At 43.4% G+C, this 27,824-nt stretch overlaps 2 protein-coding genes and 1 non-coding gene across 6 annotated transcripts in view; 2 read left to right on the top strand and 1 right to left on the bottom strand.

Annotated features, from left to right (window-relative positions):
* BCAR3 (BCAR3 adaptor protein, NSP family member) overlaps positions 1 to 5,662 on the bottom strand; it is a 281,997-nt gene extending 276,335 nt beyond the window's left edge. For both annotated transcript variants that reach the window (XM_054475860.2, XM_054475872.2), the window contains exons 1-2: positions 5,532 to 5,662; positions 4,148 to 4,291 (exon numbers count right to left, since the gene is read on the bottom strand). The gene's annotated coding sequence lies outside the window, so the exon portion shown is untranslated. The remainder of the gene's footprint in view (positions 1 to 4,147; positions 4,292 to 5,531) is intronic.
* LOC129030525 (uncharacterized) overlaps positions 5,380 to 27,824 on the top strand; it is a 62,176-nt gene continuing 39,731 nt past the window's right edge. For all 3 annotated transcript variants that reach the window (XR_008500692.2, XR_008500690.2, XM_054475927.2), the window contains exon 1: positions 5,380 to 5,789. Coding sequence is in view for 1 of the 3 variants with exons in the window: in XM_054475927.2 (XP_054331902.2) it covers positions 5,396 to 5,789 (394 nt within the window). In the remaining 2 variants the exon portion in view is untranslated. The remainder of the gene's footprint in view (positions 5,790 to 27,824) is intronic.
* TRNAR-UCU (transfer RNA arginine (anticodon UCU)) lies at positions 6,138 to 6,222 on the top strand. Its single transcript is given in 2 exon segments — positions 6,138 to 6,174; positions 6,187 to 6,222. It is a non-coding gene; the product is annotated as a tRNA-Arg (tRNA).

Raw genomic sequence — 27,824 nt, 5'->3', positions numbered from 1 at the left:
AGCCTGACCAGCCTTGAAGACCCAAGTAAGGCTCAGCCTTTGTTTAGCCATCTCAACAGCAGAGACAGGTAACTGCCACTTACAAGATAGTCCTACATCCTTCCTGAGCCCTACTAGGCTTGGAAGCCTGGTCAGCCAGGCAACCAGCCATGAGATCTGGAATGGGTGGTGCTGCCTGCCTTAGACACGATATACCTGCATCTGCCTCAGTTTTCCTTCATGACTAGACCTCTTCTCTGAATACCACTCTACCAGTCTATGTCTTTCAATCAGCCTCCCAAGCCTTCCCCTTTTGGGACCAGATCATGTTCCCTTTATCCTTAGCTGTGTTTCTTGTCCTCTTCTGAACAGGCTGATGGCACAGAACCATGCCTGACTTTGTCACCAGTACTCTGAACCCCAGTGACCTTCTTTACCGGCACCTGCTGCAACCAAGATCAAGTTTTTGGCACTCTTTTAAACACTGTGCACTGAATTGCTCAGCCTCCATTATTTTCCCAGCCTTGTCCTATCTTCTTCCTCATAACCCCTGAGTCTGGTTTCTACCCCTGCACCCCAGCCACAGCATTCCTTGTACGCAAGTCAGTCCTAGGTTAGATAGCCCATTTCAAATGCAGCCTCCCTGTGTAATTCCCTCTCAGAATGTAATCTCTCTCCTCCCTGAAGTCCCGTATCACCACACCTGCACCTCACTTAAAGACCTTTTTACTTTACATCACAGCTGTTTGTGTACCTGTCATCTTTTTTTTTTTTTTTTTTTTCCAGAGATGGAGTCTCGCTCTGTTGCCCAGGCTGGAGTGCAAATACTGTGATCTTGGCTCACTGCAACCTCTGCCTCCCAGGTTCAAGTGGTTCTCCTGTCTCAGCCTCCCGAGTAGCTGGGATTACAGGCATGTGCCACCACACCTGGGTACTTTTTATATTTGTAGTAGAGACAGGGTTTCACCATGTTGGCCAGGCTGGTCTCGACCTCCTGAGCTCAGGCAATCCACCCGCCTCAGCCTCCCCAATTGCTAGGATTACAGCCATGAGCTACCTACCACGCCTGGCCTATCATCCTTTCTATAAGGCTTGTAAGCCAAGCACATGTGTTTTTCATCTTTGTATGCCCCAAGGTCACTACTAGACCCTCAGACGGTTTTCTGAAAAGATGAAGAAATCAGACAAATTAAATAGGATGCAGTAGTCTCCCTGACCCTCTGGCCCCATTCCATTCTGCCTGCACATCCCCTCCTATAGTAATCACTCTAAACACAGCTTTTCTCATGCCAAATGCTTTCCCATTGCCACATTCCTTATCTTGAATCAAGTCTGCCCCTACCCCTTTTGCCGTGTCTGGCCTGGATCCTACCTTCCCAACCTCGACTGTTGACACATCTTCCATCACCCCAAACTGTACTTCCATAAGGACCCATTCAACCCTCATTTTTGTCTTGATGTTATGTTTTTCTTCATCCTGGAAAATTTTATTTTCCTTCCCCTGTTCCTGCCTGGCCACCTAATGTGGTTTGGCTATTGGCCTGGCTCAGTAATCACACTCAGCACTGAGATATTTTAGGATGAAAAAGGCCTTCATTTCAATGTTGTGAGTAGATTTTAGGATGAAAAAGGCCTTCGTTTCAACGTTGTGAGTAGATTTTTCTAGCAAGAAATGAGTCTTCTTAAGTCCTTAAGGGTGGATGGTACCCTTGTTTTGGGAAACCATGTGGTGGGTGGGACAAATGAAAATAAAAATGTGCCTAAAGTTCTTGAACTGAGAACTGTGAGGAATTGAAGCTGAAGGTAGATGTCTTCAGTCTGAGAAGCTAAGTGTTCTGTTTGGTAACAGAAATGAAATGTACAGCTGAGTAGGAGTGGGGTAGGGAGCTGCAGAATGTCCCTCCGGTTGCAACAAATTTAGCTGATGCTGTATCTGTACTGTCCTTTGTTTCTGCAGGATGTGGGATTTCTTTATTAAAAGCTGCTTACTAATATAATAGCAAATATTTGTTACACACTTACCATGTGCCAGAACTGAGATAAGTCCTTGAGAGGATTAACTCTTGCAATTCTCATAACAATTTTATAATTTTTCAGGCAGAGAAGTTAAGGATCATATCCTGCAAATAAAGGCTGAACCAAGATTTGAATGACAGGGTCCTGACTCCACAGGCTGTACTCTTAACCCCTACTACCACAGTTTTTGTTTGTTTGTTTTTTAAATCTCACCCTTTAAAAATTCCTTTTTAGGTATGTTTTATTAGTCATACAACAGAGCATCCTTGTTCCTTGGGGGTCCAAACTCAAAAAATTTTTACCGGTAGGAATGCCCAATCACATTATGCCACTTTTTCACATGCTACCTTGCTTCATTTGCTTATTGCTTCATATTCATAAATTGTATTTCTCCTAGGAAATTTGGAGTGTCCTTGAAGGTAGGAATTATGTCTTAAACTTTCACTTGGTTCCCACAGTAGGCCTAACTGTATTGTCCCTACTCATTGAATTGAATAAAATTAGTACTCCAGCAACCTTATACCTCCGGAGTAAAGCAAAGCTAGTGAAAATATATACAGTAGAAGTATAGTCCATTTCCAGAGCTTCTGGGAAGGCCGAAATCACTAACCACACAGTAACTTAAAAATAACCCTGCTGGCCGGGAACAGTAGCTCACGCCTCACTTTGGGAGGCCAAGGCAGGCAGGTCACAAGGTCAGGAGTTCAAGACCTGCCTGGACAACATGGTGAAACCCCATCTCTACTAAAAATACAAAAATTAGCTGGGTGTGGTGGCACGTGCCTGTAATCCCAGCTACTTAGGAGGCTTAGGCAGGAGAATCACTTGAACTCGGGAAGTGGAGGTTGCAGTGAGCCGAGATCACACCATTGCACTCCAGCCTGAGTGACAGAGTGAGACTCTGTCTCAAAATAAAAATAAAACACCAACATGAAGCCGTATTTAATTTAGGGCTTTGCTGTCCAGCGAACTCAAAACTGCAGATGTGCTGCAATCAGCCTAATTGAAAGTGGTTATAACCCATGCTTTGACTCCCTCTGTTGGCAGGAAGAGGTTGCTTTCTCACTTGCGGGAATTCTTGGCTCAGGTTGTATAATGGCTGTTTACTATAGATACAGCCTGAGAAAATTCAGCCAGATTAGAAAAGGGGAAGACAAAACCCACTGAATCTTTCTCTCCAGATGGCAACTAAATACTCTTTTCATTTTTCTTACATGCTAACATTGCTACCTATAAACTGCTTAGTTAATTGTTCAGAGAACCACCACACACCTGACCTTGTTTGGCTGTGACTTTCTTCTTTTTTTTTTTTTTTTTTGGGAGATGGGGGTCTCGTTCTGTCGCCCAGGCTGGAATGCAGTGGCGCGATCATAGGTCACTGTAACCTCAAGCTCCTGGCCTCAAGTGATCCTCCTGCCTCAGCCTCCCGAAGTGCTGGAATTACAGGCGTGAGTCACTGCACCTGCCCTCAGTCTTCTAATTGCAGGGCATAAGAAGTACAACCTTGATAGCTCACAGGAGGCTGCACAGGGAAAGCCTGGCTTTCCCACACTCTCTGCTAACACTGTATCTCTAATATTTTCCATGATATAGGAATTTTTTTGGTTTCATCTAGTGGAATAAAATATCTAAAATTATTCGTTTGATTCATTAAGTGGAATCAAACACATACACATCTTTCCTTAGCACATTGTTTCTTTCCCAATTCCCCCTTTCCAGAATTTTTATATACGCATCTCAACTGTCACTTAATCACGTCAATGACTCCTCATCATTTGAGATTTGGCTCCAATACCCCAGGCAGAATTCCTCTGTATGGTTTTCCCACAGGCATACAGAGCATCTCTTCTCCCATTTGGGCTGTGAGCAACTCTTAGGACCAGTGGAGACCCTGAGATGCCACCAGTGCCTGGCATATTTCAGAATTCAAAAAAGATTTGTTTAAATAAATACAATTTAAAACCATATTCCATTTTAAGGGCTAATTTTATCCATATGAGAATTCTCCCTGCATGCAATGTGAAGACATTTATTTCATTAAAAGGGCATAACAATTATATATATATCTATCTATCTCATGTTGTCAAGAAACTTTGTTTACATTAGAGTATAATTAAATAGGCCTGGCACCAATCAAGGCTCTGCCACTTACTGTTTGGAGAAGCGATTCACAATTCGCATCCTTGCACGTTCTTCCTAGATGTGCCAAGAATGCAAGACCCTGATCACGCCTTACTTGGGCCATTTCTCAGCGTTGTTTGCGGCGAGCAATCTTGAGGGATGAGGTAATGTCTCCCTATGGAACAAAGAGCAGGCTTGCTTACTGCTCACTATAACATGGTGGGTTCCCCAAGCTCAGCATTCCTCTTCTGTAATGCAACCCATCTTGTGTGTAAGCATGCATCTGGGCCAGTGTGCTTCGTTCCTGTGAGAACTGGGGTCCAGGGAGCCAACTGAAACATGGTGACACTTTGGCTATTGCTTTTGTTGTAATAGTCTTTTATCTCTGACTCAGAAGTCTGGTGTGTTCTGTCAGCATTCATGAAACCGTGAAAGCTAACGTGTTAGTTTGCAAACATAACAAAATATGATTCATCATAGTTCTCCACGCTCACTAGCTGGGCGTCCCTACACGAGTTTTTTAACCTCTCTTAGCTGCAGTTTCCCTTCTTTATATTATAAAGGGGACGGTGGTATGTATGTACCCGCCTCATAGCTTTGTCTTGGGGTTAAGTAAGACTGTAAAATCCCTGCCACACTGGACTCTCCCCGGGAGTTTCCTTTCCCTCTTTGAACTCTGCCAAAGACTATTCCGCACTGAGGCCTGGCGATGCTGGGCAGGGGCGGATATGGGTGAAGCACAGGGTGGGCCGCGGCTGGCGGGTTTGGTGCAGAAACCGGCTGTGGCCGAGCCGGGAAAGCGCGCCCAGTGGCCGCCCTGCGAATCCTCCGTAGGCGGGGCCGGGACTGCTGCGAGCTAATAGGAACGGGGGCCGGGCGTTCGGTCTCGCCGCTGCAGTCGCGGAGCAACCACGCGGCTTTGACCGTCTATTTCAAAGGGCTTCGGGGTCTTGCGGATGGGGATCACTGCGGGCACTGGAAACCTGCCGGCCCCCACCCAGCCGCCTCTCAGATTCGTGGCAACCGCACCCTTCCGGGCAGCGGCGCCAGGCCCTCTGCCGTCCCCACCGCTCGCAGCCACCAGGAAACCCCGCGGCCGCGCTCGAGCGCGCGCCCTCCGGCCACATGCACCCGCACACGCATGCTCCCAGCGCTCCCACGCGTGCTGACACCCTCCCGGCTTCCGCCCACGCAGTCGCGGGCCCCGGGCGCGCGGGCTCGGGGCAGCTGCGCGGCGTCCTTGGAGGCAGGTGCTGGCGGCAAGACGAGCTCTCGGAGGATGCTGCGGCGCGGGGCGCGTCGCCCCCCTCAGTCTACCAGAGCCCGGATACCTCAGAAATTCGGCTCTGGGTCTGTGGGGAGCGAAATGCAACCCAAACCCCGTTTTTCCGAACCCCGCGCAAATAAACACGCACAAGCACGCACACAGCCGTCGCCGCGGCCGGCGCTCGTCGCCGCAGGTCCGGGCGGCCCGGGCCGCGAGGGAAGAGCTCAGGCCCGAGAGGGGTCGCCGCCTACGTCTCGCAGCCCGAGGGGCGGCCGCTCGGCCTCGGCCGCTCACAGGCGCGACGTAAATGCCCGGCGTCAACGGCCCGGCTTAACGGTGCAACGGCCGGCCTGGGCCTGCAACTCTGGGGTCCCGGCCGGGCTGGAGCGGCCGCCGGAGAGACCTGGTAGGCGGGGCGCTTGGGGCAGGAAGGGAGCCGGGGAGGGAAAAGCGCGACTGTGATTTGTACGGCTGGGCCCGGACCGTGAAGGAGACCGGGTTGCGGCTGCCCTCACACCGACCAGGTGGGACCGTCGGACTGCGGCCGCCCTTGGCTCAACTGGATCGCCGACCTTGTTGAGGGGCGACCACTGCGGGGAGGCCGGGAGCCTGCGGCCGGCGTTTGAGGCGGATGGCAGTGCCCTGAGCGCGGCGGCTGGGTCTCGGTGACACTGACGACGGGAGGGGCGGTCGGAAGAGCGCGGGGCCGTCGCCTCTGGCTTAACATAGCAGATGCGCCGAAACTCCAACAGGTGGCTCCGTGGCGCAATGGATAGCGCATTGGACTTCTAGAGGCTGAAGGCATTCAAAGGTTCCGGGTTCGAGTCCCGGCGGAGTCGTAACGCTTTTTTCCCTCCCCCCCTACAATTTATTTTCTGCCTCCATCATGTCTCCTATTATTTTTTTTTTGCTAAACGGTTTAACTGGTCTGTCATTCCACGGTTTAACTGGTCTCTCGTTCCCTGCTCTCGCAGTTCACTGCATTCGGTTCTTGCGGTCCTTTCCTCTTAAGCGGCTCGCAGGGTCCCCGGGCCTCGGTGGCCCAGGGCCCAGCTCAGCCGACTCGGCAGTCGATCTAGGTCCTGAGAAGGGCGGCGGCGGCGGCGGCGAAGGAGGAAAAGCGACACTGAAGCGAAGGCTCGCGGTTTCTGCCTAAAGGAAAGTGCAGGGGAAGCCCGGGTCTCGGGTGACACCGCCACGCCTTGAGCTTGACTATGGCTGCGAGGGAGGGCGAGAAAACACGCCTACGCCCTGCGTGCGCTGTGCTATCTGAGTACCTCTCCAGCATGGAGGCGTCCAGATGAGCAGACACCCGAATCCCAGCGGGAGCCTGTCAAAAATGGAGATTTCTGCCGTCACTCTGGGACGCAATTCGGTCCGTCTGGGATGGGGCCCAGGAATCTGCATTTCTGATAAGGTCACCCGCTCCCCTCCCCCATTATTCCAGTGCAAAGAGGTCCTAGGCCCACTGCCCATCAGCTCCTCAAGACAGGAATTACTATATCTTTTTCTGACAACTGTTAGCTTTGTACAAGGTTAGCAAATCCAGGAATGAATGGAATCTTAAAACTCGTAAAAAAAACAATGAAAGGTAATTCACACAAAAGATACAAAATCCAAAAGTGTCAAAAAAGGTACAGGGAAAAGTAAACATCCTTGTTATTCCTATAGTCCGGCCTTGCAATTCTCTGCACAAGCCATTAGTGGTAATGGTTTCTTGGAAATATTTTCAGATTTATTTTATGCCCATATCAGCATTTTTAACATCTTTTGTCATAAATATGTCGTAAATAACAATGTTATTGATACATATCCTTTTAAAAACACAATGGTAGTATGCTATACTGGCTTGTTTTACTTATGAGTATATGTAGAGCTGCCTTGTTCCATTGTACATATGTATGGTAATGATTTAACAGTCCCTAATAGCTGGACATTTAGATTGCCAGTATTTTCGTATTACAAACGATGCATCAGTGAACATCCTTGTTCTTTTATTATTGTACACAAGTACAGGTACATCTATCTGTAGGATGGATTCCTAGAAAATTGAATTGCTGGTTCAAAGGTTTGTGCGTTCTTAATCTGTACATTTTTTGATATATATTGGCATATTGCCCCATAGAGATTGTATCCATTTTTCTCTCCTTAGCAATGTGTGAGAGTGCCTGTTTCCCCACAACTCACAAAAAGGTGGTTTCTTGCTGTGATTTTAATTCGTCTCTTATATTGATTTTTTAAAATTTGTATTTATATTATTATTATTATTATTATTTGAGACAGGGTCTTTTTCTGTTGCCCAGACTGGAGTGCAGTGGCACTATCACAGCTCATTGCACCCTCAACCTCCTGGGCTCAAGCAGTGCTTCCACCTCAGCCTCCCAAATAGTTGGAACTACAGGCACATGCCAACACACCCAGCTAATTTTAAAATTTTTTGTAGAGATGGGGGTCACTCTGTGTTGTCTAGGCTGGTCTTGAACTCCTGGCAAGAAATCCTCCCGCCTCCCTAAGTGCTGGGATGACAGACAGGAGCTACTACGCCTAGCCTGTGTCTTTTATTATGAATCAAGATGAATATCTTTCCATACAGAGAATAATTTGTAATTTTTTTCCTGTGATTTATCTGTTCTTGAGTTGTGTTCATTTTTCTGTGGTATCATGGAAAACAGCCCTTTGTGATATATGTTACAATTATTCTTTTTCAGTCTTTTTGTCATTTGACTTTGTGGTATTTTGTTTTGTTTTTTTGTCTTACAGAAATTCATGTATTTGGATTTATCAGTCTTATTGCTTCTAGGTTTGGGGCCATAATACACTCAGATTATTAAGTTATTTCTTTAATGGCTTTATTTTTATGGTTTTATCTTTGCTTCATCTGGAATGTGTTTTTGTGTAGGGAGTGAAGTGGAAGTTTTGTCCCAAAATCACTTTTAATGAACACTCCTTCTTTTCTACACGATGTCATTTGAAATTCCACATTTATAATTTTTTCTTTTTGAGACAGAGTCTTGCTCTGTTGCCCAGGCTGGAGTGCAGTGGCGCAAATCTCAGCTCACTGCAACCTCCACCTCCCAGGTTCAAGCAATTCTCTTGCCTCAGCCTCCTGAGCAGCTGGGATTACAGGTGCATGCCACCACACCTGGCTAATTTTTGTATTTTTAGTAGAGATGGGGTTTCGCTATGTTGGCCAGGCTGGTCTCGAACTCCTGAGCTCAGGCGATCCACCTGCCCCTGCCTCCTAAAGTGCTGGGATTACAGGCGTGAGCCACCACGTCCAGCCCACATTTATAATTTTCTAAATTCCCACATGCATATGGATTTCTGGATTCTCTGCTGCATATGGGTTTCTGGATTATCTGCTCTATTCCACTGACTTTTCTGTCTTAATTTTGATTCACCAGAACTGTGCTGTTTTACCATTTAGTAGGGTCAGTCCTTGTAGGGTCCAGCCCCACAGGGTCAGTGGGTTTTCTCCCCATGTGTGGAGACGAGAGATTGTAGAAATAAAGACACAAGTCAAAGAGATAAAAGAAAAGACAGCTGGGCCTGGGGGACCACTACCACTAAGATGCGGAGACCGGTAGTGGCCCCGAATGCCAGGCTGCGCTGATATTTATTGGATACAAGACAAAGGGGCAGGGTAAGGAGTGTGAGCCATCTCCGATGATAGGTAAGGTAACATGGGTCACGTGTCCACTGGACAGGGGGCCCTTCCCTGCCTGGCAGCCGAGGCAGAGAGAGAGAGGGAGAGAGGAGACAGCTTGCGCCATTATTTCTGCATATCAGAGACTTTTAGTACTTTCACTAATTTGCTACTGCTATCTAAAAGGCAGAGTCAGGTGTATAGGATGGAACATGAAAGCAGACTAGGAGCGTGACCAGTGAAGCACAGCATCACAGGGGGATGGTTAGGCCTAGTCAGGCCCTCCACAAGAGGTGGAGGAGTAGAGTCGTCTCTAACTCCCCTGGGGAAAGGGAGACTCCCTTTCCCAGTCTGCTAAGTAGCAGGTGTTTTTCCTGGACACCGAGGCTACCGCTAGACCACGGTCTGCTTGGCAACGGGTGTCTTCTGAGACGCTGGTTTTACCGCTAGACCAAGGAGCCCTCTGCTGGCCCTGTCTGGGTGTAACAGAAGGCTCGCACTCATGTCTTCTGGTCACTTCTCACTATGTCCCCTCAGCTCCTATCTCTGTATGGCCTGGTTTTTTCCTAGGTTATGATTATAGAGTGAGGGTTATTATAATATTGGAATAAAGAGTAATTGCTACAAACTAATGATTAATGATATTCATATATAATATCTATGATCTATAGCTAGTATAACTATTCTTATTTTATAGGTATTTTATTATACTGGAACAGCTCGTGCCTTTGGTCTCTTGCCTCGGCATCTAGGTGGCTTGCCACCCACAAGTCCTCTCTTGTTACTCTTTTGTTTTTTTAAATATTTTTCTACCCATTCTTGAATTATTATTTTTCCTCAGTGAATAATAATAGTTAGCACTTTAAATTTGGCATTTGTTATATGCCAGATACTATTCTCAGTGCTCTATGTATCTTCATTTAATCCTCCTGACAGCCCTACCAGGCAGATACTATTATCCCCTTTCATGGAAGAGGCATCTGAGACAGAGAGGTTAAGTAACTTGTGCAAGGATACGCAGCTAATAAGCAGCAAGCCTGGATGAGAATGCAGAAAGGCTGGGTCTATGGGTAAAACCACAATTCCTTATCATCTTTTCACATGAGCTTTAGCTACAGCTAGTCTGGCTCTAATTTTAGGAGGTATTTTTGTTGGAGTCATGTTATATTTATAGATTAAAATAGAATTGGGCCAGGTGCTGTGGCTCATGTCTGTAATCCCAGCACTTTGGGAGGCCAAGGCAGGTGGATTACTTGAGGCCAGGAGTTTGAGATGAGTTTGGCCAACATGGCGAAACCCCGTCTCTACAAAAAATATAAAAATTAGCTGGGCATGTTGGCACATGCCTGTAATCCCAGCTGCTTGGGAGGCTGAGGCACGAGAATCACTTGAACCTGGGAGGTGGAGGTTGCAGTGAGCTGAGATTGCGCCACTGCACTCCAGCCTGGGTGACAGAGCCAGACCCTGTAGAGAGAGAGAGAGAGAGAGAATGAGAATTGAACTAATTAGGATGTTCAGTCTTCCTGTGTAACAGCAGCAGGAGGAAATAAGAACAGCATTGCCTTTTCATTTTCAGTCCTGTGCTCTTCTAGAGTGTGTTAAATATAAATCTTGATTTTTTTAACTTTATTTCCAGATAGTTTATCTTTTTTGTTGGAATCCTTTCCTCCACTATATTTTGTAACTGGTTATTATTTATAGATAAGAAGGCTTTTGATATTTTAAATAATTTTATATCTCATTAAATTATCTTACTATTTAAAATAGTTTTTCAGTTCTAAATCACAATGAGATACCACTTCACACCCAGTAGGATGGCTGTAATAAAAAAGACAGACAATACAAGTGTTGGCAAGGATTGGAACCCTCATTCATTGCCAGTGGGGATGTAAAATGTGTGGCCTCTTTGGAAAACAGTTTGGCAATTCCTCAAAAAATTAAATATTAGAGTTACCATAGGACCCAGCAATTCCACTCCTAGGTATATCCCCAAGAGAACTAAAAACATGTCCACACAAAAATGTGTATAGGAATATCCATAGCAACATTATTTTCATTGTGGTGGTTGAGACAGGGTCTCGCTGTGTTGTCCACGCTGGAGTGCAGTGGAGTGCAGTGGCATGATCATGGCTCACTGCAGCCTCGACCTCCTGAGCTGAAGGGAGCCTCCCATCTCAGCCTCCCAAGTAGCTGGGACTACAGGTGTGCACCACCATGCTTGGCTAATTTTTGTATTTTTTGTAGAGAATGGGTTTCACCATGTTGCCCCAGGCTGGTCTCGAACTCTTGGGCTCGAGTGATTCGCCTGCCTCAACCTTCCAAAGTGCTGGGATTACAGGTGTGAACCACTGTGCCCGGCTAGCATTGTTTTTAATAACCAGAAAGTGAAAACAATCCAAATTTCCATCAAATGATGATTGGATACACAAGATCTGGTATACCTATTTGATGAAATATTATTCAGCAAAAAAAAGGAATGAAGTAGTGATTCATGTTACAACATTAATAAGCCTTGAAAACATGCTAAATGAAAGAAGTCAGTCACAAAAGACCACATATTGTATGATTCCATTTATATGAAATGTCTAAAATAGGCAAATGCATAGAGACAGAAAGTAAATTAGTGGTTGCCAGGCATTAGGAGTGGGGAGAATGTGAAGTGACTGACTGCTAATGGGTATGGGGTTTCTTTTTGGGATGATGAACATGTTCTGGAAGTAGTGGTGATAGTTGCACAATTGTGAATATACAAAAATCCATTGTATTATACACTTTTCAAATGGGTGAATTTTATGATAAGTGAGTTATATCTCAATTTAAAAAAGGAAAAGTAGTTTTTCAGTTGACTAAGTTGTGTTATCTGGAAATAGCCTCAAATTATAAGTTTACTTTTTCCCTTCTAATTTTTATGCTATTATTTTTCTTGTAATAGCATTAGCTAGTACAGTAATCCAGAAAATGTTAAATAGTTTTTCATGATAATGGTGATAGTGGACTTCTTTGACTTGTTCCTGATCAGTATAGAAATAGAAATGCTTCTCCACTAAGCATGATGCTGGCTTTTGGGGTTGGTGTGGCACGAGCACACACATGTTTTATCACATTAAGAAAATACCTATCTCTATTTGTTTATAATCTATGGAGATTTTTCTTTGATCTCATATTGCGTGATATATTAACAGATTTTGTAACATTTGACTCATTTTACATTCTTCAAATGATCCTACCTGGTTGTGGTGTATACTTATTTTAATATTCTAACATTTTACAATTTTTGCATAGTTAGAAAGATTGACATTTAATTATTTCTCTATCGTAAAGAGAATAGTATGTACAGCATTGTTTATAATGGCTCCCAAATTGGAAATAATCTAGATGTTCATCAATAATAGTCTGTTTAAAGAAAGTGTGGTAGGGACAGAATTAAATACAATGCAGACATTTAAAAAATGAGAAAGATCTATATATACTGCTATATCCAAGAATATCCAAGATTATGTGAAAAAAGAAGATATGCAGATGAATATTTTAAATGAGATCCCATTTGTGTTAAATAATGCCCATAGTAACAGTAGAGATTATGTATGTTTACTCCTATCATTGTGCGTGCATAGATGATTTCCAGAAAGATATTCAAACAATTAACAGTGGTTACTTTAGGGTAGTGCTGGTTCGTGGGAAGCAGTGGTATGAAGGGAGGGAGCATTCCTTTTTACTGTATACCTGTATGTAATGTTTCAGGTTTTTGTCTTAATAAGCCCATCTTACCTTTATAATAAAAAGTTAATTTTTAAAAAGTTAAAGGTAGGCCACGCACGGTGGCTCATGCCTGTAATCCCAGCACTTTGGGAGGCCGAGGCAGGTGGATCACCTGAGGTTGGGAGTTTGAGACCATCCTGACCAACATGGAGAAACCCCGTCTCTACTAAAAATACAAAATTAGCCGGGCGTGGTGGCGCATACCTGTAATCCCAGCTACTCGGGACACTGAGGCAAGAGAATCGTTTGAACCCAGGAAGTGGAGGTTGCAGTGAGCCAAGAACGCACCATTGCACTCCAGCCTGGGCAACAAGAGCAAAAGTCTGTCTCAAAAAAAAAAAAAAACAAAAAAACAAAAAAACTTACTGCTAAAGAGGAAGGAAAAAAGAGTACCTATGTGTTCCTGGATCACTTTCAGACAGGTAGTTATAATACTGTTTATCCATTAAAGATTTCTCAAACTTGGTTTTTAAAAAACATTTATTGACCTCTTGTGCTCTGCTATATGCCTGATCTCAGTGATTAATAAGCCCATTAGGAGCCCATCTGTTAAGCATCTCTAGGAACTCCTCCTGATACTATTGGAGAAACATATAAACTAAATACCTTTTTTCAGAGTGATTCCAGCAGGAATCATATCCTGTAAGTCTTGTACACTGTGTTGAAGAGTGTGGACTTCACCCTAAAGGCAATGGGAAACCACTGAATAGTTTTTAGTTGAGAAGCAGTAGGATTAGATGTGTGTTTTGTACCACCTGTCTGGCTGCAGCGTGGATCACGGGCTGGAATAACACAAAACTGGAAGTTGGAAGACCAGTCCAAGGTAGTTGGAGCTATCTAGGTAATAAAATGATGAGGACTGGAACCAGGGAGGTGGTTTGGAGAGAAGATTAAGTATACAAACTGGAGATGTTTCAAGGGAGGCCAAATTGATGGGCCTTCATGAATTAAGGGATGTAAAGGAGAGAGGGAGCAGTCAGAATGACTCCGATTTCTAATTAGGCAGATGGGTGAGTGCTGAAGTAGTCACTGGGACCACAAACAAAGGCGTGAGAAGTGGGTTTGGGGATGGGGGATGGAAATGAGCTCAGATTTGCAGATGTTGAGTTTGAGGTCTGTGGAACATCCTGGCAGCTGGATATACAATGCCAAGCACATAGCAGGCTCTCAGTAAGTATTTATAGAATGAAAGACTATCAGGAAGAGGAGAATTATAGGAAGGGAGATGTATAGGGAGAGAGAAAGAAAAGAAGAGAAGGTCTGGAGCTCAGGAGAGAGATCTATGCTTGGGATTTAAAATTCATTATCCTACAGATGGCACTTGAAGCTCTGGACAAAGATGAGACTGTGTACGGAGAGTGTAGCGTAAGAAAAGATGGGCCAGGCATGGTGGCTCACGCCTGTAATCTCAGCACTTTGGGAGGCTGAGGTGGGTGGATTATGTGAGGTCAGAAATTCAAGACTGGGGGTGGAGCCAAGATGGCCGAATAGGAACAGCTCTAGTCTACAGCTCCCAGCGTGAGTGATGCAGAAGATGGGTGATTTCTGCATTTCCAACTGAGGTACCGGGTTCATGTCACTGGGGAGTGTCAGAAAGTGGGTGCAGGACTGTGGGTGCAGCGCACCGAGTGTGAGCCGAAGCAGGGCGAGGCATCGCCTCACCCGGGAAGCGCAAGGGGTCAGGGAATTCCCTTGCCTAGTCAAAGAAAGGGGTGACAGACGGCACCCGGAAAATCGGGTCACTCCCACCCTAATACTGCGCTTTTCCAATGGTCTTAGCAAACAGCACACCAGGAGATTATATCCTGCGCCTGGCTTGGAGGGTCCTATGCCCACGGAGCCTCACTCATTGCTAGCAGAGCAGTCTGAGATCAAACTGCAAGGCGGCAACGAGGCTGGGGGAGGGGCGCCTGCCATTGCCGAAGCTTGAGTAGGTACACAAAGCAGCCCAGAAGCTTGAACTGGGTGGAGCCCACCACAGCTCAAGGAGGCCTTCCTGCCTCTGTAGACTCCACCTCTGGGGGTAGGGCACAGCCAAACAAAAGACAGCAGAATCCTCTGCAGACTTAAATGTCCCTGTCTGACAGCCTTGAAGAGAGTAGTGGTTCTCCCAGTACGCAGCTGGAGATCTGAGAACAGACAGACTGCCTGCCTCCCAAGTAGCCTAACTGGGAGGCACCCCCCAGTAGGGGCAGACTGACACCTCACGGCCGGGTACTCCTCTGAGACAAAATTTCCAGAGGAACGACGAGGCAGCAACATCTGCTGTTCACCAATATCTGCTATTCTGCAGCTTCCGCTGCTGATACCCAGGCAAACGGGGTCTGGAGTGGACCTCCAGCAAACGCTAACAGACCTGCAGCTGAGGGTCCTGACTGTTAGAAGGAAAACTAACAAACAGAAAGGACATCCACACCAAAACCCCATCTGTACGTTACCATCATCAAAGACCAAAGGTAGATAAAACCACAAAGATGGGGAAAAAACAGAGAAGAAAAACTGGAAACTCTAAAAATAAGAGCCCCTCTCCTCCTCTAAAGGAACGCAGCTCCTCACCAGCAGTGGAACAAAACTGGACGGAGAATGACTTTGACGCGTTGAGAGAAGACGGCTTCAGATGATCAAACTACTCCGAGCTAAAGAACCCATGGCAAAGAAGTTAAAAACCTTGAAAAAAAATTAGATGAATGGCTAGCTAGAATAACCAATGCAGAGAAGTCCTTAAAGGATCTGATGGAGCTGAAAACCAAGGCATGAGAGCTACGTGATGAATGCACATGCCTCAGTAGCCGATTCGATTAACTGGAAGAAAGGGTATCAGTGATGGAAGATCAAATGAATGAAGCAAGAAGAGAAGTTTAGAGAAAAAAGAATAAAAAGAAATGAACAAAGCCTCCAAGAAATATGGGACTATGTGAAAAGACCAAATCTATATCTGATTGGTGTACCTGAGAGTGATGGGGAGAATGGAACCAAGTTGGAAAACACTCTGCAGGATATTATCCAGGAGAACTTCCCCAATCTAGCAAGGCAGGCCAACATTCAAATTCGGGAAATACAGAGAATGCCACAAAGATACTCCTTGAGAAGAGCAACTCCAAGATACATAATTGTCAGATTCACCAAAGTTGGAATGAAGGAAAAAATGTTAAGAGCAGCCAGAGAGAAAGGTCGGGTTACCCACAAAGGGAAGCCCATCAGACTAACAGCTGATCTCTTGGCAGAAACTCTACAAGCCAGAAGAGAGTGGGGGTCAATATTCAACATTCTTAAAGAAAAGAATTTTCAACCCAGAATTTCCTATCCAGCCAAACTAAGCTTCATAAGTGAAGGTGAAATAAAATCCTTTAGAGACAAGCAAATGCTGAGAGATTTTGTCACCATCAGGCCTGCCCTAAAAGAGCTCCTGAAGGAAGCACTAAACATGGAAAGGAACAATTGGTACCAGCCACTGCAAAAACATGCCAAATTGTAAAGACCATCGAGGCTGGGAAGAAACTGCATCAACTAACAAGCAAAATAACCAGCTAACATCATAATGACAAGATCAGATTCACACATAACAATATTAACCTTAAATGTAAATGGGCTAAATGCTCCAATTAAAAGACACAGACTGGCAAATTGGATAAAGAGTCAAGACCCATCAGTGTGCTGTATTCAGGAAACCCATCTCACGTGCAAAGACACACATAGGCTCAAAATAAAGGGATGGAGGAAGATCTACCAGGCAAATGGAAAACAAAAAAAGGCAGGGGTTGCAATCCTAGTCTCTGATAAAACAGGCTTTAAACCAACAAAGATCAAAGAGACAAGGCCATTACATAATGGTAAAGGGATCAATTCAACAAGAAGAGCTAACTATCCTAAATATATCTGCACCCAATACAGGAGCACCCAGATTCATAAAGCAAGTCCTTAGAGACCTAGAAAGAGACTTAGACTCCCATACAATAATAATGGGAGACTTTAACACCACACTGTCAACATTAGACAGATCAACGAGACAGAAAGTTAACCAGGATATCCAGGAATTGAACTCAGCTCTGCACCAAGCGGACCTAATAGACATCTACAGAACTCTCCACCCCAAATCAACAGAATATACATTCTTCTCAGCACCACACCGCACCTATTCCAAAATCGACCACATAGTTGGAAGTAAAGCACTCCTCAGCAAATGTAAAAGAACAGAAATTATAACGAACTCTCAGACCACAGTGCAATCAAACTAGAACTCAGGATTAAGAAACTCACTCAAAACCGTCAACTACATGGAAACTGAACAACCTGCTCCTGAATGACTACTGGGTACATAACGAAATGAAGGCAGAAATAAAGATGTTCTTTGAAACCAATGAGAACAAAGACACAACATACCAGAATCTCTGGGACACATTCAAAGCAGTGTGTAGAGGGAAATTTATAGCACTAAATGCCCACAAGAGAAAGCAGGGAAGATCTAAAATTGACACCCTAACATCACAATTAAAAGAACTAGAAAAGGAAGAGCAAACAGATTCAAAAGCTAGCAGAAGGCAAGAAATAACTAAGATCAGAGCAGAACTGAAGGAAATAGAGACACAAAAAACCCTTCAAAAAATCAATGAATCCAGGAGCTGGTTTTTTGAAAAGATCAACAAAATTGATAGACTGCTAGCAAGACTAATAAAGAAGAAAAGAGAGAAGAATCAAATAGATGCAATAAAAAATGATAAAGGGGATATCACCACCAATCCCACAGAAATACAAACTACCATCAGAGAATACTATAAACACCTCTATGCAAATAAACTAGAAAATGTAGAAGAAATGGATAAATTCCTCGACACATACACCCTCCCAAGACTAAACCAGGAAGAAGTTGAATCTCTGAATAGACCAATAACAGGTTCTGAAATTGAGGCAATAATTAATAGCTTACCAACCAAAAAAAGTACAGGACCAGATGGATTCACAGCCGAATTCTACCAGAGGTACAAGGAGGAGCTGGTACCATTTCTTCTGAAACTATTCCAATCAATAGAAAAAGAGGGAATCCTCCCTAACTCATTTTATGAGGCCAGCATCATCCTGATACCAAAGCCTGGCAGAGACACAACAAAAAAAGAGAGTTTTAGACCAATATCCCTGATGAACATCGATGCAAAAATCCTCAATAAAATACTGGCAAACCGACTCCAGCAGCACATCAAGAAGCTTATCCACCATGATCAAGTGGGCTTCATCCCTGGGATGCAAGACTGGTTCAAAATACACAAATCAATAAACGTAATCCAGCATATAAACAGAACTAACGACAAAAACCACATGATTATCTCAATAGATGCAGAAAAGGCCTTTGACAAAATTCAACAACCCTTCATGCTAAAAACTCTCAATAAATTAGGTATTGATGGGACGTATCTCAAAATAATAAGAGCTATCTATGACAGACCCACAGCCAATATCATACTGAATGGGCAAAAACTGGAAGCATTCCCTTTGAAAGCTGGCACAAGACAGGGAAGCCCTCTCTCACCACTGCTATTCAACATAGTGTTGGAAGTTCTGGCCAGGGCAGTCAGGCAAGAGAAAGAAGTAAAGGGTATTCAGTTAGGAAAAGAGCAAGTCAAATTGTCCATGTTTGCAGATGACATGATTGTATATTTAGAAAACCCCATCGTCTCAGCCCAAAATCTGCTTAAGCTGATAGGCAACTTCAGCAAAGTCTCAGGATACAAAATCAGTGTGCAAAAATCACAAGCATTCTTATACACCAATAACAGACAAACAGAGAGCCAAATCATGAGTGAACTCCCATTCACAATTGCTTCAAAGAGAATAAGATACCTAGGAATCCAACTTACAAGGGACGTGAAGGACCTTTTCAAGGAGAACTACAAACCACTGCTCAATGAAATAAAAGAGGATACAAACAAATGGAAGAACATTCCATGCTCATGGGTAGGAAGAATCAATATTGTGAAAATGGCCATACTGCCCAAGGTAATTTAGAGATTCAATGCCATCCCCATCAAGCTACCAATGACTTTCTTCACAGAATTGGAAAAAACTACTTTAAAGTTCATGTGGAACCAAAAAAGAGCCCACATTGCCAAGTCAATCCTAAGCCAAAAGAACAAAGCTGGAGACATCACACTACCTCGCTTCAAACTATACTACAAGCCTACAGTAACCAAAACAGCATGGTACTGGTACCAAAACAGAGATATAGACCAATGGAACAGAACAGAGCCCTCATAAATAATGCTGCATATCTACAACTATCTGATCTTCGACAAACCTGACAAAAACAAGCAATGGGGAAAGGATTCCCTATTTAATGGTGCTGGGAAAACTTGCCATATATAGAAAGCTGAAACTGGATCCCTTCCTTACACCTTATACAAAAATTAATTCAAGATGGATTGAAGACTTAAATGTTAGACCTAAAGCCATAAAAACCCTGGAAGAAAACCTAGGCAATACCATTCAGGACATAGGCATGGGCAAGGACTTCATGTCTAAAACACCAAAAGCAATGGCAACAAAAGCCAAAATTGATAAATGGGATCTAATGAAACTAAAGAGCTTCTGCACAGCAAAAGAAACTACTATCAGAGTGCAGGCAATCCACAGAATGGGAGAAAATTTTTGCAATCTTCTTATGTGACAAAGGGGTAATATCCAGAATCTACAATGAACTCAAACAAATTTATAAGAAAAAAACAACCACATCAAAAAGTGGGCGAAGGATATGAACAGACACTTCTCAAAAGAAGACATTTATGCAGCCAAAAGACACATGAAAAAATGCTCATCGTCACTGGCCATCAGAGAAGTGCAAATCAAAACCACAATAAGATACCATCTCACACCAGTTAGAATGGCGATCATTAAAAAGTCAGGAAACAACAGGTGCTGGAGAGGATGTGGAGAAATAGGAACACTTTTACACTGTTGGTGGGACTGTAAACTAGATCAACCATTGTGGAAGTCAGTGTGGCGATTCCTCAGGGATCTAGAACTAGAAATACCATTTGACCCAGCCATCCCATTACTGGGTATATACCCAAAGGATTATAAATCATGCTGCTATAAAGACACATGCACACATATGTTCATTGCGGCACTATTCACAATAGCAAAGACTTGGGACCAACCCAAATGTCCAACAATGATAGACTGGATTAAGAAAATGTGGCACATATACACCATGGAATACTATGCAGCCATAAAAAATGAAGAGTTCATGTCGTTTGTAGGGACATGGATGAAGCTGGAAACCATCATTCTCAGCAAACTATCGCAAGGACAAAAAACCAAACACCGCATGTTCTCACTCATAGGTGGGAATTGAGCAGTGAGAACACACGGACACAGGAAGGGGAACGTCATACACCAGGGCCTGTTGTGGGGTGAGGGGAGGGGGGAGGGATAGCATTAGGAGATATACCTAATATTAAATGACGAGTTAATGGGTGCAGCACAGCAACATGGCACATGTATACATATGTAACTAACCTGCACATTGTGCACATGTACCCTAAAACTTAAAAGTATAATAAAAATAATAAATAAAATTAAAAAAAAAAAAAAGAAATTCAAGACCAGCCTGACCTACATGGAGAAACCCCATCTCTACTAAAAATACAAAATTAGCTGGGCGTGGTGGCGCATGCCTGTAATCCCAGCTACTCGGGAGGCTGAGGCAGGAGAATTGCTTGAACCCGGGAGGTGGAGGTTGTGGTGAGCCGAGATCGCTCCATTGCACTCCAGCCTGGGCAACAAGAGTGAAACTCTCTCAAAAGAAAAAAAAAAAAAAAAGAAGAGGGCTGAGTATAGAAGACAGAAACCCAACACCGACATTTGAAGGATAGGCAAATAATGAGTCCTTCAAGGAGACCAGGAAAATGTGTCCAGAGAGATAGGAAGAGATGTAGGAAAAAGGTGTTTCCCCAAGAACCAATGGAGCAAGTTTCCTCTGGAGGAGAAGGGGGTCAAGAGGAAAAGAGAATCACCTAACATTTTTTGAACACCTGCTTTATGCCAGAAAGTTTAACCCTTACCATTTAATTATCCCCCAATTCTAAGAAGTGTGAATTATCCCCATTTTACAGATGAGAAAGTTAAGATGCAAAGATGTTCTGAGAGTCAGGTGAAAGGATCAGCCTAAGAATGGTAGAAAAATGCCTGTCCTTCTGAGGCAAGTGGGAAGGTGGCAGAGATAAAAGCATGAAGGTAGACGGGACAACTGAAGGTGTTCATGTTTGAAGACCTAGTTTCTGTGTGCTCTCTTTTACAGCTCTACCTCATACCTAGGATCCAAGGAAGGTATTGACAAAGTGGAAGCTTCCTTAAAGGATGAGACACTTCCACCTTTTTGTCGCCTATGACCAATACAGATTCTAAAAGACCAGAGGTCAGGAGCGGTTTCGTATCAATTTCCTCCTTATCTGGGACCTTCTACATCCATCAGTTTATATTTTGTAACCTACTCACCCTCAGTATGTAACTTTTGAGTAGTAGTTTGTGCGAGGAACTATGCACAAAGGAAATACAAACACGAGTGAGATAGAGTGAATATTCTTAAAAGTTGAGCCTAGTGAGGGACAGAGAGCATGGATTGGTGATTTCATTAATTAGGATTGGTTTCAGCTATGAGTGTGACAGGACACCCACAATAATGGTGGACTTTACAAGATAAAGGCCTTTTTTCTCTCTCATGTAAAAATAACAGCTACCAGGGAATAGCAGCTACTTAATCATGAGAGATCCAGGTTCTTTCTTATTCTTCCATCCTCAAAATGCAGCTTCCACTTCCTGCTCCAAGATGGCTGCTTCTGGTCAACATACCAGGAGCCATCAGGTCAACATACTAGCTTGTGGGAAGGAGATGAAAGGGCAGAGAAGGCCCTACTCCAACCTCATCCATCTTTGAAGGACACTTCCTAAAAGTTGCACATACCACTTTTTTCTACTCATCGCATAGGAAGGTGGGAATTACAGCTTTTTTCCCCCAGGTGGCCACATTCTCAGCCAAAAATCAAGTGTCCTGTAACTACAGAAGAAAGTTACCAAGTCCAGCAATTTCTGCCAGTGATGCTGAAACAGGTGTGCAGATAGCTGTAGTGCAAGACAAGAATAAAAGTGTGACAGAGATTTACACTTACTAGTTCTGTGACCATAGGTTAATCTCTGTGCCTCAGTTTCTCACTTATAAAATGGGATAATAGCACCTACCTCATAGGTTTACCAAATGCCTAAGTTATTACATACAAATATAATATGTTACATATGTACATACAAACTTAGGCACATAAGGGTAACATAAAAATAAGTTATAAGTGTAAGTCATTAGAACAGTCCCTGACAATAAGTGCTATATAGACATTTGTTAAATAGAAATAAGTGTGAGTAAAAATAAGCACAGGCAAATAGGAGTATATATATCAGTGTAGAGAATCTGAAAAAGGCTTTCTGAAGCCTGTAGACTGTCAGCTCTGTGATGGCTAGGATGACCTCCTTTCCTGTGCACCCCTAGCACCTAGTGTGGTGCCTTACACAGAGAAGATGCTCAAAGTATTGGTTGCTGAATAGGCTTCAGGTCAGTACTATTTTGTTAGGTGAAATGGAGGCAGGAAAGATATTTTAGGTGGAATTAACCATATGAACAAAGACATAAAAGGTGAACCTGTCATGGTACTTGGTGTGCATGGAACTCAGTATATGTTGATTGAATGAATGCTCAGTATCAAGTAGTTTGGTTTGGCTGAAATGTATCAGTCTGGTTTGGACAGAAAAACACATCACTCTAGAGAATTTAATATAGGGAATTGTTCCACAGGTGACAGAAATGCTGAAAGTGTTGGCAACGCAGATACTGCAACAGTAGGAAACCTCTACCACCTCTAGTGCCAGAGGGACAATAGGAGATGGTGTTACCAGAACCTGGAAGCCTGAGTCATCTGGCTGGTGGGGGCTGGGAGCATGGTGGGGCCACAACCCAAACCAAGGCAGAGGAGAGAAATACCCTGGTTTCTTTCCTCTTCCTGCTCCTCTGTCTTTTGTCAGTGTCTTACTGTGAAGCCAGTTGGCAAGGGAATCTGGGAAAGGTAGTTTCCTGCAATCCAGACACTCCAGAGCAGACCAGAGAAAGGGTGTGAAAAGAGCTGAGAGAGAAATAGGCAAATAAGTAGCACAAGTGAAGTTTAGGGCATGAGTAGGGAAGCAGTGAATATAAACCTGTGGTGGCGTCATTTTGTGGAGGGGCTTGAATGTCAGGTCTTGAATGTAGGGTTTCTGTATGTGTCATTACGCAGAGGTGAGCCATAGAAGGTAAAATGCAGTATGGCCTCATTAAAACTGTTCAATGGGGAGGTTGGGGGAGAAAAGGGAAACAGTAGCTTCCCTTTGAGTACTTGTTATTTGCTAGGCATGGTGCTAGTTTTTATTTAATCATCTCAGAAAGATGATGTGTTTGGTTCTGGATATGTTGAATTTGAGATAACTTACCAGTACTTCATATGGGTAAGTTGCACAGTTAATTGGAAATGTGAGTCTACAACAGAGGGTGGGGGATAGAGATGTAAGGATGGAGACTCTGGTGTCATCTGAAGAGATGAGAGCAGAAGTTGAAGGAGAGGGAGGACAAGATACTCAAGTCAAACAGTATAGAGAAAGGAGGGCAGGCATTAGGGAAACCAACAATTTAAGTGATGGACAGAGTAAGAAAATAAAGAGTAAGTAGAAGCAGAAAAGCTGATCTTCCTACCGAAGCAGAGTAGCTCAAGCCTCAAGAAGGGGAAGATCAGTAGTGTCAGATGACATTGTCTGGTTAGAAGGGATGAAAACTGAGAAAAAAAATTGAATATAGCAGTATGTAGGAACAGTTTCTCTAGACTGGTGGGGCCATGAGGAGTTAAGGCAGCCTTCATCAGATGGCCGTGGCTGGTTTAGTGGAGGAGGAGTAAGTAGTTTGCTGAGGGTAGGCGTGGAAGTTGGGTTCTGGGAGAATGGAAGTGTCCTGTATCTCCTGCGTGCTCTTTGGGTGTACACACTGTATTAGCTTCCCTGCTGTACCCAAGTGCTTATATAATGCACAGGACTCAATTATTTGTGTTGGCTGACTTGCAGGATGAATGACTGAATTTGGCGGAGAGTATTTAAAATTGAATAAATGGATTGTGGAGTAGCAGTGAAAACCCAGCTGAGAGTCAATAGCTTCATTATACTTTCCTGAATCTCAATAATCTAGACTGGTAAGAATAAGAATAGTGAGTGTTTCCCTGACTGGGATTGGTGAGGCGAGAGTAACAGAAATCAAAAGACTATTAATAAAGAGACTAGTGGGGCATACAAAGAATTTTTGAAATGTCTGATGAATTGGGTCTAGATTGGTTAGGGAGAAAAATGTATCTTCATGAGGATAGAGGATTCAGAGAATGAGTGGCTGAAAGGCTTGAAATCATGATTTCACATTTGGGGGGGTGAGACCCAGGCATCAGCATTTTGAAGCCACCATAGGTAATTCCAAATTGCAGCCAAGGCTAAGTTGGAGACAACTGAAGGGAAGACTAACAGGATAACAGATACAGATTGGGGTAGTCTGAGTTAAGAATCTTGACCACTGAATTCTCAAACAACGAGTCTAAGGCCATGATAGTGATTCGCTAAAGTGAACTGGAAATGAGGGTAACTGGAATTGATAAAATTGAGCTTGAGGAACTACAGGGCCATCTTGATTTGAAGGTGTATCTTGTATGTCCTCCTAGAAATCCTCTATGCACAAACTTACCTAATTTTACATTTCATAGTTCATTTGAGATGTCTCATTTGTTTGATAGAACACTGATCCGCTTATGACATTTAATTATAGGTCATGGTATTGATCCTACTTCTTGGAAGCTTTTTCTTCACTTCAAAAACTATGTGACAATGAGAATAATTGCACTTTACATTTTAATTAGACAGATGCTTGGGGAATTGGTTAATTAGAAAGCCCGTTTTGTTTCAGCCCTTACTGAAAACTTTCAATAAAGATATTAATCTAATTAAATAGTAAGTACAAATTCCATTAAGTAAACAATTGGACATTTTTCAATGGTTTGGGATCTATTGTAGGTAATTATTCTGAACAACAAGTTGTCACTGCCTGAGAGACTGAATACCTGGTACATATCTCAGAAATGTTAACTTTTTTTTCCCATTATGATGTTAACTTTTTTTTCCCATTATTTTCTTTAACTTGCTGTTTCTAAGAATGGGATCCTATTAATGTATACCAGTTACTAAGGTTTTGTTGAACTTTTTTATATAGCCTCCCCGCTCCCCACTCCTTTTGTGACATCTAGTTATGGGACCCAATAAAGACATTTTCCTAGGTTTCAGAAGAGGAATATTGGTGTTTCTCTAGAGCAGTTGGTTTATCATACAGCACAACACTGAACACAGAACTGATTGTGTTAGATGCTAAGAACCTAGCCCAGAGCCCAACTTTATCAACTGTAGTCTTACAGCATCTACTTTGTCTTAAGAACATTTTGGGCCGGGCGTGGTGGCTCCCGCCTGTAATCCCAGCACTTTGGGAGGCTGAGGCGGGTGGATCACCTGAGGTCAGAAGTTCAAGACCAGCCTGGCCAACATGGTGAAACCCCGTCTCTACTAAAAATACAAAAATTAGCCGGGTGTGGTTGTTGTGGGTGCCTGTAATCCCAGCTACTCGGGAGGCTGAGGCAGGAGAATTGCTTGAACCCGGGAGGTGGAGGTTGCAGTGAACTGAGATCATGCCACTGCACTCCAGCCTGGGTGACAGAGCGAGAGTCCGTCTCTCAAAAAAAAAAAAAAAAAAAAAAAAAAAGCACCTTGGAGCCAGATGGTGTATAAATACAGCATTCTTTTCGAAATCTTTCAAGATCTTCTCAGGGGTATCGTTTCACCAGCACACCTGACTGTGGCAGCCCTTTGGATTCTTTATACTTTTCTGGTATAAAGCCGTCAAATAGTTTCAGTTGGCTGGGCACGGTGGCTCACACCTGTAATCCCAGCACTTTGGGAGGCTGAGGCGGGTGGATCACTTGAGGTAAGCATGGCAAAACCCCATCTCTACTAAAAATATAAAAGTTAGCTGGGCATAATGGCATGCCCAGTAGTCCCAGCTACTTGGGAGGCTGAGGTACGATAATTGCTTGAACTTGGGAGGTGGAGGTTGCAGTGAGCTGAGATGGCACCACTGCACTCCAGCGTGGGTGATGGAGTGAGACGTCTCACACACACACACAAAAAAAAAGTTCCAGTAGGTGAACTGAGTTTAGTGACATAGGCCAAAGTCAGTAAAACCTGTTTGTCAAAAGACTAGCTTATTAAAAAGCAAAACATAACTTCATCCATTATTTAAATATCCAGGTATTTGTAGAAGGCCAGAAGCACTAAAGGAGATAATTCTCTCATACTGGGTCCTTATTTTATCCAGTAGAAGGCAAAACATAGTATTCCAGAAACAAAAGTAGTTTTTTTATAAAAGAGAACAGACATAGATGCTTCCCTAACTCCAAATATGAATGTTACTGTCAGTTCTGCTATTACTAGCTTGTGACTCCAAGCAGTAAATATGAGATTTTGGACACAGGTATGAGCAGATTTCATGACTAAAACACCAAAAGCAATGGCAACAAACGCCAAAATTGACAAGTGGGATCTAATTAAACTAAAGAGTTTCTGCACAGAAAAAGAAACTATTATCAGAGTGAACAGGCAGTCTACAGAATGGGAGAAAATTTTTGTAATCTATCCATCTGACAAAGGGCTAATAACTAGAATTTACAAAGAACTTAAACAAATTTACAAGAAAAAAACAAACAACCCCATCAAAAAGTGGGTGAAGGATATGAACAGACACTTCTCAAAAGAAGACATTTATGCAGCCAACAAACATGAAAAAATGCTCATTATCACTGCTCATTAGAGAAATGCAAATCAAAACCACAATGAGATACCATCTTATGCCAGTTAGAATGGCAATCATTAAAAAGTCAGGAAACAACAGATGCTGGAGAGGATGTGGAGAACTAGGAACACTTTTACTGTTGGTGGGAGTGTAAACTAGTTCAACCATTATGGAAGACAGTGTGGCGATTCTGCAAGGATCTAGAATCAGAAATACCATTTGACCCAGCAATCCCATTACTGGGTATATACCCAAAGGATTATAAATCATTCTACTATAAAGACACATACACATGTATTTTTACTGTGGCACTGTTCACAATAGCAAAGACTTGGAACCAACCCAAATGCCCATGAATGATAGACTGGATAAAGAAAATGTGGCACATATACACCATGGAATACTATGTAGCCATAAAAAAGTATGAGTTCATGTCCTTTGCAGGGACATGGATGAAGCTGGAAATCATCTCAGCAAGAACAGAAAACTAACACAAGAACAGAAAACCAAACACTACATGTTCTTACTCATAAGTGGGAGTTGAACAATGAGAACACATGGACACAGGGAGGGGAACATCACACACTGGGTCCTGTTGTGGGTGGGGGACTAGGGGAGGGATAGCACTAGAAGAAATACCTGATGTAGATAGGTTGATGGGTGCAGCAAACCACCATGGCACGTGTATACCTATGTAACCTGCATGTTCTACCCCAAAACTATTATTTAAAAAAAAAAGATTTCATATTTGCTGATCTCAAGGAAGCAGTATGCTGGAAAAATAGAGGTAAAGTGAACAGTAACATAAAGGAAGCTACAACTCACCAAGTATCAACAGAAATGACCAACACTCCTTGGGTGCCAGAAACCAGCTTAGCCAGGGTGCATACTGTACCACTGGAGAAGAGGTAAGCTGGGTTAACTTCAAAGAACCCCTGGCCAACTTAAAATTATAGTTTAATCCTGTTTTACTTGGACCACAACACTTAATCTAGATAAAAACCAATTATTCCTTCCTGTTTCAGTTGCCAAGCAAGGAAAACAGCTCCTCTGCCCAAGCTTTTTAGGTCATATTCTTCATATCTTTCTATCTCAACTTTCTGGATCTG

Source organism: Pongo pygmaeus, chromosome 1 (assembly GCF_028885625.2).
Source record: "Pongo pygmaeus isolate AG05252 chromosome 1, NHGRI_mPonPyg2-v2.0_pri, whole genome shotgun sequence".
NCBI lineage: Eukaryota > Metazoa > Chordata > Mammalia > Primates > Hominidae > Pongo > Pongo pygmaeus.
The sequence above is the reverse complement of the archived record's forward strand: the minus strand, read 5'-3'. Positions and strand labels throughout refer to the sequence as shown.